This window comes from Mustela nigripes, chromosome 7 (genome assembly GCF_022355385.1).
Source record: "Mustela nigripes isolate SB6536 chromosome 7, MUSNIG.SB6536, whole genome shotgun sequence".
In the NCBI taxonomy this organism is placed as follows: domain Eukaryota; kingdom Metazoa; phylum Chordata; class Mammalia; order Carnivora; family Mustelidae; genus Mustela; species Mustela nigripes.
The window spans coordinates 126900365-126920778 of NC_081563.1; the positions used below are offsets into that span (position 1 = coordinate 126900365).

Consider the following 20414-nt stretch of genomic DNA (forward strand, 5'->3'; position numbering starts at 1 on the left):
CAGTACTTTACAAGCCCTCTCACATCCCCTATGGGTCAGCTCAGTCTTGAGGGGCAGCAGAGCTGAGGGGCAGGTGCCCATTTTCTGGAGGAGGAGACTGAGACATAGAAAGTTAAACCGGAAACTAGCCCAGGGTGACCCAGAGGGAAACAGTGGAGGCAGCCCAGAAGTCCGGTCTCTTGATTTCCTACCAGGGCTCCTCCCTACCTTCTCCAGTGCCTGAAAATACCTGAGGAAGCAGTTAAGAGTCACCTGTGTCCATCTGGGCTCATGACTCAAGGGGTAAAAGAGGAAAAAGTGGAGGCGGGGGGCTCTCCTCAGGAGATCTCTGAGGCCACCTCATCCTCCTACTATCCCTCGGGACTGGATTGGTTCGACCCCTGGACTCATTAGCAGATGTTCTAACAAGTTCAAGTTCTCAGAGCCATTCATTAAAAGTGTTCCTGGGGCAGCTCACACATTACGGCTGTCCAAGCCTCACTAATCATTCATGAGCCAGGACAGGCGGGTGGGGTGGGTGCAAGCCCCGCTGGACCCATGAGGCCCCAGCGGACTGACTCAGCCCAAGGAGGACAGAACACGTTGTTCTGAAAAGAGAGAGCCACCCACTCCCCACTGTGTAACCCAGGACAGGACCTTTTCTTCCCCAGGCCTCAGTCTCCCCATCTGTCCAGAGGGCCCTTCAGTTCCCAACATGGGGCAGGGGTACACCTAAAGCCCCCCTCAGGGCTTCTCTACCTCCTCCTGCTCCTCAGAGCCCCTCCCATGTCTTTGGGGGCCTGTACCAACAGGAGCCCTTTCTCTGGCTGAATGTGAAATCAGGCCTTAAAGGCACTGGGGAGAGGGTGTGACTCTAAATCCCAGCTAGGCCCTTGAACTTAGTTTCTCCATGATTAGGGGGCCAGCGGTTTGTCTCCTGGGAAGGGTTGTCTTAAGGCCCTGGGAAGATCATTTGATGAACACTTGCCACTCACCTACCTCAGTACCTTTGCACCTGCTCTTCCCTTGCTCTTCTTTTATATGTGCTCAGCTTTGATCAGCTATCTTCTCCTTTAGGAATTTGTTCAAGTGTTCCCTCCTCAATGAAACCTCCTGACGCTACAGTTGCACTACCTCCATTATCAGCTCCCCACTCCCCTTCCCTTTTATTCCCATCATCATTTGCCATAGGCCTCACTTGTTTATCTGTTGGGTTCTGTTTTTGTTTTTGTTTTTTCCAATGTCTCCCTCTCTAGAATATCAGTTCCATAAGTATAAGGATTTGTGACTATTTGGTTCACTGCCATATATCTTTGGAATAGTAGCTGGCGTTGAGTAGGTGCTCAGTTAATAGTTTCGGACTGAATGTACTAATCACTTGCGGACAGCACCTGGCACACAGGAAATAGCCGTTTTTATTCCACATCCATTCTGGACATATTTATGAAGCACCTACTGTGTGCCAGGTGTCAGAAGATACATTGGTGAACGAACAAGATGGTCAGGGTCCCTACTTGTACTTCGCTATCTGTAGGGCACTTTACTGTTTATAAAGCCCTTGGCTTCCTTGGCTCCTGACCACGGCCCCCTGAGGTAGGCAGACCCATCAGACTGAGGAAACTGAGTCGGGCACACGCTCTGCTCCCACTCACGGAGCAAGTTCTTGGCCAGGCTGGCATCTACCCTAGGTCAGCTGAGGCCATATCCTGTGCACCCACTGCTCTGCCTAATCTCCCTCAGGCACTGGGAGTCTTCCCTGCCCCTCCCATGTTCAATTCTCGACTGTTTCCCATCACCTCACCCGCACTCTGATCCTGCTGGCCCTGCTCTGGACATCCTGCGAGCCCCTGTGACACATGTTGGGGGAAGCTGGCCCCTGCTGCTGAGGCTGACCTGGGAGGTTTCCAAGCCCCTTCCAACCGTCTGCTGCTCACATCTCTCCCTTCTCAGGCCTCTGGGGTTCCAGGCTTCGGGCCAAGAATAAGGGGTCTTTCTCTGATAAGCATTATCTCATTTAATCTTCTCAGCAGCCCCTAGGAGAAGAGCTTATTCCGTTCTATAAGGGAGGAAACAGAGGCTTAGAAGACCCGAAAACCCACATAGTGAGTGGGGAGAAGATCAAGAGGACCCAGGAGCAAGCCTCATCCTCCGTAAAGCATTTCCAGACCCCTGGATCCGCAGGCTCATTTGTAATGCAAATATTACTACTACTTATAATAAAATAACACTAATAGCAACCATTTCCCTAGCACCTTTTATGTTCCAGGCACAGCTTAAGGTACGAGCCGATCTTCACAAGACCCTTATGAGGAAGGTCCTATCAGTGTCCTCATTTTACAGAGGAGGAACTGAGGCACAGAGAGGCTAAGTCACTTGCCCAAGATCACACAACCAGGAAGAGGGGGAGAGCAAGATGAGTCCAGGAAGTCTGGTGTCTGCGTTCCCACTCTCACGATGCTCCCTCCTAATTCAGAAAATGATTCGGGGAGGGGCACAACAGCCCAGGGATTCTGGACAGACCACTTTTCCAGAAGCAGAAAGCCAAGGTCTGGAGGCCAAAGGCCGGGAGCAGGAAATGGAGCCAGGCCTCCCAGGCTGAGGACACAGGTGGGTTTAGCAGGGGTGAGAAGGCACTCTCAGAAAGGTCTCAGTCCCCAGCCCCCAACAAGAGTGGGGAGATGCCCCGTGAGCCAGGTGCCGCACCAGGCCTCTGCCAGGCTCCCTGGGCCTAAGACACCCCATGTTCTCGTCCCAGACACCAGTGCCCCTCAGACTCATTTCCCAGCAAACTGCCTTCAAGTCTAGGTTTGGGTTCTGCTGGCAAATACCCCGCTCGGGCACCACGGAGTTTTGCCAAGTTCCAGCCCTTCACAGAAAAGGGGTCGCAGAGAGCGAGGGGCAGGCAGAATGTTCCTTCACCCTCCCCTGCCCACCCAGGCCTCCGGAGCCAGCTGCGGGGGAGAGCAGGAGAGAAAGGTGCAGGCAGCCTGTGAACTTATGGGGACATGGGGACAATCGGGGCTGTGGGTGGCAGCAAACAAGGACTTCTCTTGTTTCTCCCAACCAAGGGAAAGGTGTCGCCTGCTGCAAGCCCCAGGGCCGAGGGGACAAAGGGTCAGCTCCACCCAGGGCAGCCAGGAGCCGCCCTCTGAGCTGGGCTGGGTGACCAGGGTATTCTGTCTTGACTGACAGGCCCTCCATTTCCAAATCCCCCCAGCCTGTGAGGGCCCCTCCAGCCAGGCCCTGGGCCACAGGCAAACACCTCCTCTTATGGACCGTTTGTTTCCCTGGCAGAAAACCGGATTTGACTGTGCCTGCCTCCCAGGCTGGTTGGGAGATCAAAACATCGAACTCGTTCAAGGCAGGCTTCTGGAACTCTGCACAGCCACCATTTGGGGCCTGAGGTCTTTGTCGCGGGGGACTGTCCCCTGCACGGTAGGGTGCTTTGCAGTACCCTTGGCCTCCACCCACCACCTCCATTGCCCCGTGACAACCAGTAATGTGTCCAGACTTTGCCAATTGTCTCCTGGGGAGCAAAATGCTCGAAAATCACTGATTTAAAGCATTTCCCAGAGCCTAGAACATAGTAGGTGATCTGTCCCTGAAGTTAGGCAACATCAAGACCTTTACCAATATCATCAGTTATTAGCACATCTGTTTATAGATGAGAAAACAGAGGCACAGAGAGGTTAAGTAACTGGCCTAAGATGACACAGCATATTAAAAAGCCAGGATTTGAACCCAGACAGCCAAACCCCAGCTCCCATCTATCATGCTTGACCACCCACATTAGTTCCTGTCTTCAGCGAGCTCCCTGAGATTTCCAAACTCCTACTCGGGTCAGGATGACATTATCTCTCTTTTAGGCAGGTTTTCCTGATGCCTCTGACAATACCCAACCTCATCACTTCCTTCCCCCTTCACCTCCACTGAACCATGAAGGAGTGTGCGCCGCGCCTTCAATAAGGCAGACCAAGGGTCAAATGCCAGCCCCACTACTCATTCAATGACCTTGAGGTGCTGGGCAAGTGGCTTCCCTTCCCAGCCTGGACCTTTCCATCTATAGAACAGATCTATCACCCCTGCAGCACACGCTGTGGCTAAGAACACAGACTCCAGAGCTAGAACGCCAGGGTCTGAATCCCAGCTCTGCCCCTTCCAAGCCTTGGGCATTCGGACAAGTGACTAAACCATTCTGTGCCTCAGTGTTCCCATCTGTGAATGTGGACAATAACAGCACCTGCCCCGCAGAGCCATGATGAGCAAAATGAGCTAGCAAGCCTGAGTGCTTTGAATGGTGCCTGGCACATCATACGCACTGGGAGGTGTTCGCTATGGCTCTTAGGAGCCTCTCGGGGAGCAGAGAAGGGGGCATGAATAAGGCATGTGGCCCAGGACATCAACAATCTTGAATTCACTTCCTACAGCCTCCCAGGGACTCCAGCACATTCCCGTAAGACAGCTTAATATGCTTGAAATCAAATCCCCATCTTGCCCCTGACTGCTTGTAAGGACCCACGCAGGAGAGTGGAGCAAAAGGGACAGAGGGACAAGACAGACGCTGGGCCTGTGGCCCCCTCGGGCTTTTTCCTACTTCTTTATCAGCTGGGGATCGCTGTTCTGTCCCATGTGTCAGTGCTTCCCTCCACCCAACAACACAGGCTCCTCCCCACTGGTTGCCCCTCACCTGTAAATTTCAGGGACAAGTAGCAGAGCCAAGAGCCTTGTACCCCCAGTATGCAGATAAGAGCAACAGCCAGGCTCCTTGATCGAGCATCTCCCATGAGTCAGACCCTTTCAAGTCTTCCCAGCAGATAGGTTTCAGGATGCCCACTTTGCAGGTGAGAAAATCAAGGCTCAGGGGAGGGAAGTGACTTGCCAGGACGTGCTTTGAGCTGTGGCCTTGTGTGTCTCTTCTCCAATGCATCTCAGCTGGAGAGTGGGGCTCGGGAGCATGTGTGCAACTCGTTCCAGGCCCCAGCCAGGTCTGGCTTTGCTAAGGTGCTGACTTTGTGTGTTCAAGGTCTGGCCAGGGCGGGGAGGGGGGGGAATCCTGCTCATCGGTCCAGAGGGCCAGAGGGCGCTGTCCTGTTGAGTCTGGTCAGGAAACGATCTCGCTCCCTGCTGCATCACCAGGAATCACATCGGCCTGTTTACACACCTGGCAGGAGCTCCAGGCAAGCGGAAAGTTGGCTGGGCCTCAGAGGAGCGGCGCCGAGGCCAAGGGGCCTGTGTGGGCAATGGGTCAGACCTGGCCAGAGAGCATGTAGGGGCACAGATGAAGGTTCTGGGACCGTCTGGCTGGGAGAGTCTGGGGGAGTCTCTCCAGGCCCTCTCTGGGCCTCAGTCCTCCCAACTGGAAAAGAGGGAGCTGGAAGTACGATTCCAGCTCAAACCTTCCACAACGGGGAAGCAGTCTGGGCTTTTGAAAGCGCGTGTCTTCTAAATCAGGGCCAGCCGAGTTCAAGTCCAAATTCATTCACTCACTTGTTTACTGAGTACCAATCACGTGTCAGACGCTGTCCTAGGCACAGGAAGGGAGGAGGCTGTGGGGAGCAAGCGATGCCCCGACATTGCCCACTGCCTACTTGGGGAGGCAGACAGTGAACAAATAATGGCCATTTCAGATTGGGATGAATTCCATGAAGGAAATAAAACAGGAGGCTGGTTTAGAGAGTATTTGGTGGGGTAAGGAGGACAAGTATTCTTAAGAAAGGGTAGTCAGGGAGGACTCCTCAGAAGAGGTACAATTAGGGCTAAGACTTCAATGACCAGAAGGATCCAGCTGTGGAAGATCAGCAGCAAGAGCAGCCCAGGCAGAGAGAACAGCAAATGCAAAGGCCCTGAGGCCGGAAGAAGGTTGGTAGACTTGAAGGACCAAAAGAAGACCTGTGAGGCTCGATCACGGTGAGAGAAGAATATGGAAGACCGAATCAAGCGTGTGTTCTAATTACTGAATTTGATGCTCTGACATCCTGGGACCTTGATAACTCTGGAAGGTCAGCCGCTACCCGGGCTAGCTAGTTCCTAGAGATAGTAAACAACTCAAGGTATTTTTCCAATGTAAACCACCAATCCAGAGCCCACACCCCCAACCACCTCTTTTGTTGGGCTCTTTCACTCCAGGCCACAATCCATCCTCCTGCCTCAATCACTGAGAGCCAGGTACCAGACACCTAGGGACAGCCTCTGTCCTAGAGCTCATGGAAATTATTTGCACCAGCCAACCCTATGACTGCTTACCCTGACCTGCCAGATAGTGATAAAGACCATGACAAAAGGTAAAGCAGGGAAGGGAACAGAGTGTAAAAGATTTTTTTTACCTCTCTGTTAGATAGGGTGGTCAGGGAGGCCTTTGAGGACGGTGGTCTTTAAGCATTGATGAATGAAGTGAGAAAGCAAGCCTGGCAGATATCTGGGGAAACAGCAGTTCAGACTGAGGGAACAGCAAGTGCAAAGATCCTGGGGTGAGAGCAAATTTGAGATACATAAGAAAGAGGCAAGGTCAGTATGAGAGCAGAGGGAGCAAGGGGGCAGAGCTCCCAGTAAGTGATCAATAAATATTTGCTGCTAATAATCTTCAATGAGGGCCAACTGGGATCTGAGCAGAAGCAAGGGAGCTTGACTTCGGATTTCCCTTACCCTTTATCTAGAAGTTAGGCTCAGGGATTAAAAATCACTAGGTAAAACATGATGGCTGGAAGCCTGAAATGGGGTATCAGTGGACAAAGATAGAGGGGTGAAGGCGCTCTCCTGCCCACTCTGCCACTCCCTCATGCCTCAGGCAACTCACTTCCTTCTCTGGACCTTGGTTCCCTCTTCATGGAAGTTGATCTAGAATGAGCCTCCAGTTCTAAGCACTGTGACAGGCTCCAATAGTAGCAGCTGACATTTACTGAGTGCTTACTACAGGACAGCACTTGGCAAAGTGCCTTAGGCATACGAACGCACTTCAGTAGGATTAGAACCAATCTCCAGATGAGTAAACTGAGGCTTAGGATTGGCCATTTCAATGTAGCTCATTCCACCAAACACCACAAGCAACTCTCCTTTCCACCCACAGCTAACTTCAAAGATCCCTCCAGGGAAAAAGAGAAAATGTGTAAAGGATAGACTGCAAAAGAAACAAAATTTATGTGCATCTAAGACGTAGCTTTTGCCAATTTTTGCAATAAACCTGTTCTTGATCACAAAATCCCACAAGGAAAGGTCTATGAATAAATCCTTTTTATCAGACGGGGGACCGTTTCAGAGAGCTTCATGAAGACACTGTGGGTTCTTTCCTCCCCCTCATTCCTTCCAGATCAAAGCCTCAGTTTGATAGTAACTTGTCTTTTACACCTCTCTTGAGCATTTGCCTCCCTAGACAACACAGAAAGGGAAGACCTCAGGCCCTTGGCTTCAAGCAGGCAGCAGTGTGTGGCCAGAATCAACCAACATTGGATATTTGTTTATTGCTGCTTTTCTTCTATTAGTCATTTGTGATCCTGGTTTTCATACATGGTCTTTGTATTAAATTTTCTCATTAAGTCATTGTATTTAAGTGTTTTGAAAAGGAGGGGAGGGTAGCAAGGCAGTAATGATGTAAAAAAAAAAAAGGGGGGGGAGGGCATGATAGGAATATAATTAAGTAATATTGAGCAGAGTAAGGGGATCTGGTAAAAATGCTGTGGGCAGTATTTGGATGATGGAAACTAAACAGACTGCAGTCCATTTTAGGGGTTCCCTGTCTGAGCTCTTTGGGTTCAATGAGATAATACACGTTTAAAACACTAGGAAGGTACTCGATCTACAAGGCTAGATCTGGGGGGGTTTCTGGGATGCCCCTTTTAAGGGAAGACTCAGGGTCTCCAAGAACGCTGGCCACCCTGTCTTCCAAAACCCAGGACAAGAAGAAGTGACCAACACAATGTTTAGTAGCTGTGTGACTTCAGGAACATTACCTAACTTCTCTGTGCTTTTTTCTCCTCATCTGTATTAATGGGGATAATCATTATTCCCTTTTCCTAAGGCTGATGTGAAAAGTAAATAAACTAAAATTTGAAAACCATGTAAGACAACATAGGCTAAATGGGAAAACAATTTTTAACAGGAATTATTATTATTATTATAAACTCGCACTATGTTTGGCACCATACAGGACAATTTCCATATGTTTTCCTAATTAAGTCTCATAAAGCCCTTGGGAAAGGTGTGAGTCCTCGCTTCACAAATGAAGGAACAGAGGCTCAGAAATGCAAAGCTGCCCATCTCAGAGTTTCAGAGCCAAAACCCAAATGCAGGCCTTCTCAGTGCTATGGCCCATGCTCTACCCATCCTTTGATTTCTCTGGGTCTCCGTCGCCCAGGTACAGCACAAGAGAGGTGAAGCACACCTTTGGCACTGAATTTAAAAGTAGGAAGTTATGGCACAGGCACTATATATGATTTCACAGGGCCCAAATGATAACCAGGGAAAAAGATGATCTTGTGGTCATGTTATCAGTGAAGCAACTGGAGATCAGAGAAGTAAAATGCCTTACCCAAGGTCCCAGAGCAAGTATGTGAAGTGAGAATCCAGTTCTGATTCCAAAGACTAAAAACTAGGAATGAAATGATCAATTTCCTCATCACCCACCTAAATCCCACCCACCCAAGAATTAAGCAAAAGCAAAAAAGTGGGCCTCTGACCATCTAGGTATACTACCGTCCCCTTAAAAGATCCACTACCCCAGAACCAGTCTGCTGCTAGCAGCAAATCAGGAAAGGGGCTCTTTCTCAGGCAGATCCAGCACTGCAACAGGATACACAGTTGGGCAGATGGCGTGCAGTTTGGTTCAATCTCCTCTTCCCAACTCAAGCCGCCTTGTGCAGTCCACAGCCTGTGCAACACCCTGTAGCATTCCCACCTAGACTATCCCCCCAATCCCTCTTCTTCAAAGCATCCTTAGAGTCATCTATAAGTACCCATCTTGGCCCCATGGTCAGTCTGGTTACATTTGCTTTCAGTGGGTGTGGGTGCAAGGTGGGAAAGGGGGCAAGACTTCCCTGCCAACAGTTAGGGAGCTGGTGCTCATTTACAAGCTGCTTTGACAGTCTCACTATCTCTACCAGCTGCCTAAGGCCAGTCCCCTAACTTCCATCTCCCAGGATGGCTATTCTTGGAAAACTTGGAGATGATCCCTCCAGCAGCATCTGGACTTCCTACTGGTGTCCAGCACCCTCGTAGCAAGAGCTGGAATCTCCAGTGGCACTGGAAATTGCAATCACTGCATTCTAGAAATACATCCCACTCCTTTTCATCTCTGCTGATAGCATTCTGTTCCAAGCCAGGAGGACATAATGTAAGAATTGTCCTCCTCCACCCACCTCCACCACTTCTATCTGCTCTTCGAATTAACCCCGATCTCCCCACAGACTGGCTCACCAGTCGCCAGGGGACAGGTGCACGAGGGCCAACCCTGCTGATCACACAGATTCCTAGAACATCAGAGACATCACCAAGCTGGAAAGCCAGGACCCAGTGAGGGACAAAAGGCAAATGCCCAGGCAGCTCCATTGTCTTTCCTGATCTGACACCTGGAAAGCTTTGGGGAACCCATACGTACGAAATAACTTCAATCGGTGGTTCCAGAATTTCTGTATGAGAGAGGCTTCGAAGTGACAATTTGATATTGTGGGTGGGAGTGGACACTGAGGATACCTGCCTTGAAGCTACATTTGCACGGCAAACATAAATTTTTGTTAGCTCACCGGGCTTTGTTTGGGAGGTTATCACAGGATTGATACTGGTTAAGATTACCAAAAAAATTGGAAGCTTCATTTGCAGAGCACACCCACTCCTTGCTTTAAATGTATGTCCCAGATCAATAAAAACAGCAACGTTTTCTGTTCAATGTTCTCTAAGGATGCCGTGATTCATATCGTAAATCAGATTTAGAAACATGTCCATTGTTAATATCCGAGAATATAATAATTATATATCTATATATAATTTGTGTATAAATAAAACACAGGGTGAGGCTTTGAGTATGCTGATAGAGATTTCTGAGGGAGGTTTAAGATCCCCCAAGAAGGGGCACCTGGGTGGCTCAGTGGTTAAGCCTCTGCCTTTGGCTCAGGTCATGATCTCAGGGTCCTGGGATTGAGCCCCGAATCAGGCTCCCTCTCTGCCTACTTATGATCTCTCTGTCAAATAAATAAATAAAATCTTTTTAAAAAAATCCCCCAAGGGGGCACCTGGGTGGCTCAGTGGGTTAAAGCCTCTGCCTTCAGCTCGGGTCATGATCCCAGGGTCCTGGGATCAAGCCCCACATCTGGCTCTCTGCTTAGTGGGGAGCCTGCTTCCTCCTCTCTCTCTGCCTACTTGTGATCTGTTTGTCAAATGAATAAATAAAATCTTAAAAAAAAAAAATCCCCCAAGAAGCCAGACCTGAGGGAGCCCATACTCATCAGCCACTTAAATAAGGTAGTGACATCCAAGGCCACACAAAGGGTCCGCACGGGGATCTGCAGGGAACCAGGAGAGGTTCTTAGTTAAAACCAAGAAAAGAGTATCAAGTGCAATGATTCTAAGTTGGATCCCTGCATCCTGACTCCGTACCGGCTATGTGACCCTGGGCAAGTCACATAACCTCCCTGACATCCATTTCCTCCCCTGGTCAGTAGGAAGGCTCATGGCAGCTGTCTCCCTGGTTCTGTGCACATTATACAGGATGAGGCCAAGGTTCTTCACATGGTGCCTGGCACATAGTAAGAGTTAAGCATTCAGTAAAACCGCTTATTCATCAGGCTCACCACCATCGCAGAAAGCTTGAGGCACGTTTCCGGGGCCCGCTGGGTTTCGGGTGGAAGTGGATTCACAGTAACACTAACGAAACTTAAGCTTCAGAGCCCCTCCCAAGCCCTGAAATAAATTTTCTATTTGTAAATCTGTGTACTTTTTCTTGAAAAGCACCCCTCAAATACTACACGCTTCAGGCCCTCTAACACTTGGATCTGCCCCTGATCTAGCAGATCTTGCTAGAGGGTGAGCAGAGAGAAGCTTGAGAAGGGCCCTGCTGAGGAGAGAGACGCAGTAAGTTCTGTCTTTTCTTGCTCCACTCAGGACCTCACAAACTCACCCAGCCTCCACCCGTGATGCTCCACAAAATAAGGCAACTCCCTCGCTCAACCCTTCACCTCGATTCTCAAACACCAGCACCATGATGGCCCACACCACAGACAAGGAAAGTGAGACCCAAAGAAGAAAGGAGGTTGGTCCAAGGTCCTGAGGTCAGCACCCGGCTGGGGATGGGATGGTTTTGAAAAGTGACCTTACCCTTATTCTGGCATTTCTTGTTTCTCTCTTCAAAGTCAAAAAAGTCTAAGAGCCTGGATCATTCCACACCAGAAAACCTGTTTGTACGTTAGCCCTGGGTCTCTTTGGCACCAGCTGGTATCACCTTCTTACTCCCTGTGCCCAACGAGGGACCCTTCCTCCAGGCAGCCCTCTCTGGATCCCAGTTCCCCTGGTCTCTGCTGGTGGGTGCTGGATAACGTACCGCTACATTACACCCTCTCTCTGCTTTTCTTTTTTATGAACATTGACTATCACGTTGATAAGTAGTAGAGCAACTTCCTGGAGGTGGAAGCCTTGTCCTATGCCCTCCCATGATGCCCCAGGTGGACTGGGCACCCGTGAGGGACCCAATAGGGACCCGTGACACCATCTTCTCCCAGCCCCCTTTGGTGTTGACTTTCACCAGGACACTCCTGACCTCGATCTGCAGCCTTTGGTCGAGGGATTTACTTTGAGAGTGTAGAAACTGCTCAAATTCTGGATTCCGACAAGCCAGGAACTGCATCCCTACTCAGCTGCTTGCTGTGTGATTCTGGGCAAGTCACTTCATCTCTCTGAGCCTCCCTTGTCTTCTCTGGAAAATGAGATGAATAACCTTCACCCCCTCACCCCTCCCCCATCCTGGAGCCTGGAAAGGATGGAATAAAATTATGTCCACAGGGCAAAGCTTCACGGGCCTGGCTCCTGGTGACGGTTCCTCAAACCGTGGCTGTTCCCATTAGACCGAGGGCCTGGAATAAAACCGGCCAGTGTGTCGTCCAGCCAGTGTGTCGTAGGCACTAACCGTGTACAGCTTAGTTCTAAACGATTTGCATATATTGCCTCATTTAATATCTACCACAGCCCAATGGGCTGACAGTCCCGTTTCCACCATTTTCACATTTAAGCGAAATGAAGTTCAGAGTTCTGTGACTTGCCCCGGTGGGCGTTCGTTACGCGTTGCTTGTGATTATCAAGTGAAATGTTGCCCGCAGCGCCCAGCGCAGGGTTAGAGCTCATCAAAGAGGATAAAGTCCCTCCAAGACTAAGTGAGAACATCCCGGGCTCCAAGACGCCGCTGGGAAAGGGTTAGAGGGGGCAGGGTGCAGGGGAGAAGGTTGAGGGTCGAGGGGCGGTCTGGGACCTCAGCAGCTTCCCGCTTTGGAGGCGGGGGAAGAGAGGGTCCTGCTCTCAGCGCGGCCCTTCAGGTGGGAGAACGGTGGGGGGGGGGGGGGCCCGGGAGGAGGAGGCGTTACCTTGGGCGGGAGGGCGAAGACCACCGGCAGCAGCGTGAGCGGCGCGAACAGCAGCACCAGCAGCCGCCGCGCGCTCCACACCTTCTTGGCCACTGTCGCCAGCGCTGCCATCTGCGCGATCGGCCGGCGGAGCGGGCCGGCCCGGGACTGCCCGCGCCTGGTTCCCCGCGCCGGCTTAAAGCCAGGGGGAGGGTCCGGGGAGGGGACTGCGCTCGGGAACCCGCCCTCTCCCTGCTCCTCCGGGAGGAAAAGGGTGGTGCCTACGCCCCCGGGATTGGGGGGCGGGGGTGGAGAAGGCCGGGAGAGTTAGGGAGCGTCAGGCACAAGAACGAGGAACGGACTCCAGTCCTTGGGTTTAACCCGCGGCCACCCGCTGAACCTTTCCTCGCTGCTCCTGACTTGCCCCGGGGAAGGATGTGTAATGACAATGGGAGGATTGTTAGAATCACCTGGGTCTGCGATTGTTAGAATCACCTGACTCTGCGCCTTCTAGCCTTGAGCGACGTTCTGGCCTTGAGCGAAGGCCTTGGAGCGTCAGTTTACTCATCCACAAAGTGGGGGTGATGATGATGGGCTCTACCAGACCAGGGGTCTGTTGGGCAGTTTCATTGGAATGGCGCACTTATGCCCAGCACAGCGCCTGGCACTGAACGAGCCCTCACTGGGAGTCGCCCTTGCTGTTGATTTTGTTCCTCCTTCCTTCCAGGGTGGGTGAGTCACCCGCAGGCAGGAGCCTGGAGGCATCTATTTATTGCTTCCTCCTGGGTGAAAGCACAGGAGTACAGCTGCTGAGTGATAGATGGGGTAGTTGCATCCTTAGTTTTTAAAGAAACTGCCAAACTGTTCTCCAGAGTGTCTGTACGTTTTACATTTCCATTAAAAACGAATAAGTGATCCAATTTTTCCACGTCTTTGCCAGCATTTAGGGTTCTCCCTATTTTTGATTTTAGCCATCCTGATAGAGGTGTAGCAGTATCTCACTGCGGCTTGAATATTTATTTTCCTGGTGACTGATGATGTTGAACGTTTTTCATGTGCTTATTTGCCATCTGCATATCCTCTTCCGGAATCATCTTTTCCTGCTGTTTGCTCGCTTTCTAATTGGACTGTTTGTTCTACGCTGTTGAGTTTTGAGAGTGATTTTTATATTCTAGACACAAGATGTGGATTGCAAATATTTTCCCCCAGGCTATAGTTTGTCTTTTCATCCTTTCAACAAAGCCTTTCGCAGAGCAAACATGGTAAGGGGTGACAGGAGACAAGGATCCTCATATTAGCCTAGGAGGACAGAAGTCCCAGCCCTATCCAGCACTTGCGCTATCATCACCCCTGGAAGGAAGCTGGGACACACTGTGACAGCCTGGTGAGGATAGAAGTCAAGTCTCCCCACTCAGCCTCTGCTGATGGGGGCAAGGTCACAGTTTTCTTCTGTGGTGTTCAGCTGGAGTAGAGAAGGCTTGTCTGAAAATGGTCTCGCTAGGCTGATTTTTCCTGGTGCTTCTGCTGTAGAGTGCAGGCTTATGTCAGGGTTTTCTGGAGCCTCTTGTTGGCATTTCCGGTTGCCTGCTTCTTTCATGTCAAAGATACAGTAGGCGAAAAGAAAACCCAATAAACTCATCAGTGGGTTGTTCCTTGGGTCCCAAGTCATCTCTTCCCTTTCTAGAGTCTGTTCGATGAGTACTGTACAGGATTTTCAGTTGGCCTCAGCAAGAAGTATAGAGAAAATTATGTCTACTCCATCTATCCAGAGGTGGAAGCCCCTCTGTTCTTATTTTATGATTTCCCATGTGGGTCGTGCTGGCCATGATTCCCTTAAACCCCTAGGGCAAGTTATTTCCCAATGGGAAATAAGCTGTGATGAAACTTTATCCAGCGTCCTTTCAATCTGGGCACCTGACCTTGAGCCAGACCAATAACCGGCTTCATCAAAGGTTCCAGCCAGGTTAGTGGTGGGTGACCTCCGATGGAGAGTGAGGCCCTGCAGGGAGCACTTTGGACAGTCGAAGCCTGGGTGTGGGTGGATAGTTTTCCAAACCGGAGAAGGTATTCCTGGGGATTTGGGCCAACTGACATCAGAGAAGCACAGATTCCCCAAAGCATGAGCGGAGGCAGTTGGGATCAGGGTATATTGCACCCAGGGCCCCTGGACTGGCTTCCTTGTTCTGGAAGGAGCTAAGAGATTGAGAGGGTAGTATTTAGTATTGGAGCAGAAATTTCAGTCCTGTGGCTCAAATGGGTTAGTAATAATAAAATAACAAGCACATATACTGCACTCCAATGTGGGAGGCACTGTCTTCAGCACTTTACATGTTTTAACTCATTTAATTTGTACAATAATCTGTTTTCATTACCTTTTTGAGTCTGTCACCCTGCACAGACAAAGCCACAATCCAATTCTGGCCAGACCGCTTGACTTCTTGTGCAACTGTAGACAAGACCTTGAACTCCAATGGGCCTGTTTCCTTATCTGAAATGGACACAAGAAGAGCATGTAGCTCACAGGGATGCTGGGAGAATTCATGAGTGAGGCCGGAGCCCAGTACTTGCACATAGTTAAGTGCTAAGCAATTGACAACAATTATGGTCATTCCACTCGTGGCAGATTTTATTTTCCCAGGATAGGATCAATATCTACCTTCCATCATACACAGGCTTCCATATGCTCCTCTTAAATGTGGACTGACACTCTTCCCGCAGAGAGCGGGGTTGGGGGGGGGGGGAGGCCTGTTCCCACCTCTTAAAAGCGAGGGAGGGCTTGTGCCGTACCAACCAACAGAACACTGCAGGACTCCTGATGTTCTGGGATCTCGAGGGCTCAGCCATAAAGGCGGTACGCCTTCTGCTTGGTTCCCTCACTCTTGGGACTCTCATCTGTGGAACCCAACCACCATATTTGAATTTCAGACTAAACCAGGCACAAAACCCACAGAAAGCAAGGCTTTTAACAAGCCACCGGCAACAACTAACCAGCCTAAGAGCAAATGAGCCTTCAGATGATTCCAGCCCCTAGCCTTTGGGTCCTCTAGCTGATGTCCCAGACATGGTGGAACAGAAACCAAACAGCCCCAAGCTGCCCGGTCCAAATGTCTGACCCACAGGATCGTGAGCATAACAAATAGTTGTTATATGTCATTAAGCTTTGGAGCAATTTGTTACATGGCAATGGAGAACTATGACCACCACTATTATTTTTCTCACCCAGAGTGAGCACTTAGGGGTGAAGTAGGAGAAGGAGTCAAACTCAGAGGAAGTCAGTGGTAGAGATCAGCCAGGACTTGCATGGGCTGAATCTTTCAAGAAGAGCTCCTTATAGGAAGGGCTGTCCACACAACACGAGGCCCCTAGTTGGATGACTTAGCATCTTTGCATCCTACAGGAAGCTGGTGCTGCCCAGGCTGGACCCATTAACTCCCTTTCTTTGTTTCTTCCCCCTTCACACTGAGAGAGAAGTAGGATGTGGGAAGGAATTCTTAAAGAACTTCCATAGTTGATGGATGGTTTGGCTATTTATTTTCATACACTCCTAGGCTTGCCTGTTAGACAGATGAGAAAACTGAAGCTCAGGGAGATTAAGACATTTGCCCAAGGTCACACAGCTAGTGCACGATGGAGCTAAAATTCCCGTGATACACACCACCCTTCCTCTTCCCCATTTTTATAATCACTATTATTTTTAAACATTTTATTTATTACTTGAGAGAGAGAGCATGCGCGAGCAGGGGAAGGGTGAGAGGCAGAGGAAGACAAGACTCTAAAGCAGACTCCGTGCTGAGTATAGAACCTGATACAGGGCTTGATTTCACAACCCTGAGATCACGTCCTGAGCCAAAACCAAGAGTTGAACGCTTAACTGACTGAGCCACCCAGGTGCCCCTCCCTATTTTAAAAGCAAAATAACAACTTATGTAAAGTGTGCATACATACTGGTTATATGATACTGATTATAGTCACCAGCCCAGGTTTTCCTTTCTAAAGATTTTATTTATTTATTTGAGAGACAGCGAGAGAGAGCACGAGGGGTAGAGGGACAGAGGGAGAAGCAGACTCGCCGCTGAGCAGGGGGCCTGATGTGGGGCTCGACCCCAGGACCCCGAGATCACGACCGGAGCCAAAGGCAGATGTTTCACTGACTGAGACACCCAGGCGCCCCTACCGGCCCAGGTTTTAAGGGCTTTCTATGTGCCAAGCACTGTGCCGAGCACTTATGTGAATGACCAAGCCCTGCCTAGTTCTTTGACCCTAAGTCCTAGCTGATTTCCCCTCGATTGCCGTATCCCTCCCTCTTTGTGACTTTCTTCCTGCTCCCTGAACACGCTGAGTTCTTGGCATGGACCACTCCCTCTGCCTGGATGTTCTTCCCACCCCCATCCCCAACACACACCCCGCCCGCCATCCCATCTCAGTGGCCTGCCTCTTCCTTCTCTCACTCAAGTCTCAACTCAAACATCACCTCTTTCAAGGACCCTCCCCAACTACCTAATCCACTGGAACATGACCTTCCTCAACTCGGCATCACGCACTCTGTATAAAATCCCCCGAGGGCTTTCCTTCGCAGCGTGGGTCATTGTTTGAAGTGATTCCCCACTTGATTAAACTCCATGAGAACAAGGAGTCCCAACTATTCCCTGCCATACTCCCAGGGCCTGGAACAGTACTGGGAACATAGCAGACATCCAATCAGTCCTGAAAGATGGAACATGCCTTAAATCATTGGACTTTATTATGAACATCAACCAAAATCATATCACTCATTCATGAGTATTAATTGAGCACCTACCATTATCTGGTATCATTCTGGGTGCTAGGGCTTTCGCAGTGACCAACCAAGACAAAAGTCTCGGGTCTCGTAGAGCTTTCATTTTATTAGCTCTATAATAAGATAAATGAGTGGGATATATCCCATATCCCATAGGGCTTAGTGCTAGGAAGAAAAATAAAGCCTGGGAAGGGGAGAGTAGTTTTCCACTCCCCCTGCACAGAAGGGGAGAACTCAGTGCCTTCCGTCCTGCCCCCCGGGCTGAGCCCTGTACCACTGTCAGCATCTCTCAGTGTGACATTTTGGTCAGGCCACTAGAGCTCCAAGAGCAATATTGGATTTGAAGCCAGTCCTGGCAGGTGGGCCTCAGGCTGGGGTTGGGATTAGTTACCCCTTTTAGTTCCCTGGCTGGGTTTGAGTCACTCAGCCTCTCAGGGCCTTTCCTCTCTATGGGGGAGGGGGCAGGCCCAGAGTCCCCTGACCAGGGATTGCATCTAACTGTGGGTTCTGGGCCATCCTCTAACCTTCTGTAACCCAGGCAGGAGAATGGAGGTTTACAAACATGAGGAGGCCTTTGATCGGCACCAAACCCCCAGGGTTCTCAATGTTTTTTGTTCCAAGCTACAGGCCAGGACCATAGTCCGCTTTGCCTCCAGCAGGGAAGACTGTGGGTAGGTGGTGTGTGTGTGTGTGTGTGTGTGTGTTTGCGGTAGTGGGAGGAGGGCTCCATGATTTTCTTTCACAAGCAGGCTGTTGCTCGCATGTGCGAGGGGATTCAGTTCAACTCAGCCAATGTTTACAGAGCACCTCCTACCTTCCAGGCGCCGTTCTACACAGGGACCAGTCCAACCTTCCCTGCGATGAAGCCATTCGCATCAAATAAACGCCTGGACAGAGGCTCTGTCCGAAGGGAATAAAGAGGGTTGCCTAGCAAAAGCCACTAGAGCCTGGCACTGTCTGGCACAATCTCTATCATTTATAAGCTGATGACTGGGCAAGTTGCTCAGCCTCTCTGAGACTCAACTTCCTCATCCATAAAATGGGTACAGTAACTGCTATTTCCGCCCTCTCAGCCTCTATCCCCTCCTTCTCAAGGACACCTTGATTTTCATTAGGGCTGTCGGAACAGCATCACCTGGGACTGGTCAGAAACGCAGATGCTCAGCTCAGGCCCAGGCCTTTGGCTTTGGAAATACTGGGGTTGGGGCGGGCAGTGTGGGGGAAGGGCACATGAGTATCTTGGGCTTCTAAGTGGGGAGCAAATGATGCTTTATTATCACTGCCTGTTTGTTGGTTCTAAAAATAGCGTTAATAGGTTCTATAATAATAACAACAATTGCTAGTGGTTGCGATGTGCCAGGCAGAGAATGGCCTCACCCACACTCCTGTCCTTCCAGGGCTGGCCCGCCAATGACTGTGTAATGGGAGATTAGGAGGGCCCGTTCATCTCAGCACAATTTGGGGCATCTCTGCACGGCCACTGTAGGCCAGGAGCTCCCCGTGGGCTCAGCTGAGGCCGTGATTGGGTCCGTTTCCTGGTGGCCCTTCTCCCCCTGCCCTCCTAGACCTTCTTCCCTTCCCTTCTGTGAAGGATGACCCCCAAGCGCACACCTTAGTAAACCTCCCAAGGGCTACACTGCATCTCAGAGGCTGCTTCCTGGGCATTCAGACCCGTGACAACGCTCACTCCATGGGCAGGCATCACTGTCAGCCCTTCTTACAGATGAGAACACTGAGGCTCCGAGAGGTGCGGTGCGGGGCTCCCATGGAGGCATGGGATCGGAAGCCATCGGGTCTCTGCTTAGGGAAGTGGCATAAACCAGCTTTGCAAAGGTGCTTCTGGCTGCTGAGTGGCGAAGAATATGGGAGGGGGGCAGGGCAGAAGCAGGGGGAGCAGCGGGGAGACCACGGATGACAGCAGCACCCGGAGAGGGGAAGGGGCTCCGGAGGGGAGCTGGGCTTCCTCATCACTGTAGCTTCTTCAGGATCCAGCACAGAGCCGGACGCAGCCAAGGTGCTCTGTATGTACCCAGTGAATGAGTGAGTGGAGAAGCGAGAGAATGGATACCAAAATTAAGGCCGAACGGAACTAGACACCCGCAAGCAGCCTGAGTGATTGGCACGCGGCCCGCTGTCTAGGGCTTCCCAGCTAAGGTGCTGAGTGGGTAAATGAGCCAAGTTCCAGGTAGGGAGAGAGGAGGAGAGCACAGGAGAGGAAGGGGAAGCCAGTGACTGACCTTGTCGCTGTGGAGAAGCTTCCCTCCCCTTCCATCCTGCTCCGTCCCCGCTCCTGTCCCCTCCCTTCTCCGTCCCTCTTTCTCTCTCCTCCCTCCCTCCCGAGGATGGAAGCGGAGGGAAGCTTCTTCCCACCAACCATGACGGTCCCTGGCGACCTCTGCTGGCAAACAGAGACACTCCTCTGGGCTCGAAGAAGGCCAATGCCGTCCTTTGGAGGGGACAGCGCCCTGAATTCAGGACACAGGTGGAAAGTTCTAGTGCCCTTGTCAGCTGGGTTCTCACAGCCAGGGGCAGCCAGGTTAGGACCAGGATGAGATAAGTGAGGCTCTCACTAGGGCACACATTTAAGGGGGCACCTAAAAACTCAGTCATCAAGACATATATTTTAATGTAATATTTAAAAGAACAACTCAGCTAACTGTGGCCCACAAGCCGGTTGCCTGGTTTTGTAAAGAAACTGCCTTGGAACCAGGATCAGGATCAGGACTCACTTTCTCGGTCACGGCTGAGATGATACCCACGTGCCTTCACTGGTGCTGCTCCCGGATCCTCGAACCAGCAAGAACATGCCTGCCGGTGCAGGGCACAAAGTGCCGGCTGTCTGCATGAGGACTTTGAGGAATCTGGAATTGCTGAGGGTTGCTGGGCCCTTTGTGAGATCCTAAACCAGGGACAGAATCCACTGCTCACCTCGGAATGACTGATAATTCCTTATTTCCCATCATGGGCCTGGGCTGAGAACACAGACAGACCTTCTCCCAGAACATGTATGATTTCTCCAGTAGCCCCCTTTCCCTCAGTGCTTGCAAAGATCACTTTAACTCCTCTACTGCTCAGGCTGCCTCCACGGCCACTGGCCACAACGTCACATGCGCCAAGGGGGCCAA

General features: G+C 50.8%; 1 protein-coding gene and 1 long non-coding RNA gene across 6 annotated transcripts in view; both read right to left on the minus strand.

Moving 5' to 3' along the window:
* Nucleotides 1–12715, minus strand: part of SLC13A3 (solute carrier family 13 member 3) — a 69308-nt gene extending 56593 nt beyond the window's left edge. For 2 of the 5 annotated variants that reach the window (XM_059407151.1, XM_059407149.1), the window contains exon 1: nt 12534–12715. In XM_059407151.1, the coding sequence (XP_059263134.1) occupies nt 12534–12644 (111 nt within the window). In that variant the 5' untranslated portion in view covers nt 12645–12715. Of the gene's footprint in view, nt 1–4666; nt 4939–12533 lie in introns of those variants that run through there. The other 3 variants (XM_059407152.1, XM_059407153.1, XM_059407150.1) reach the window with 3 other exon arrangements.
* Nucleotides 12716–13443: 728 nt separating this feature from the next.
* On the minus strand, nt 13444–19605 carry LOC132022775 (uncharacterized). Its single transcript, XR_009405702.1, has 3 exons — nt 19527–19605; nt 14885–15000; nt 13444–14705 (listed from the first exon to the last, which is right to left on the minus strand). It is a non-coding gene; the product is annotated as an uncharacterized LOC132022775 (long non-coding RNA).
* Between the last annotated feature and the right edge of the window lie 809 nt (nt 19606–20414).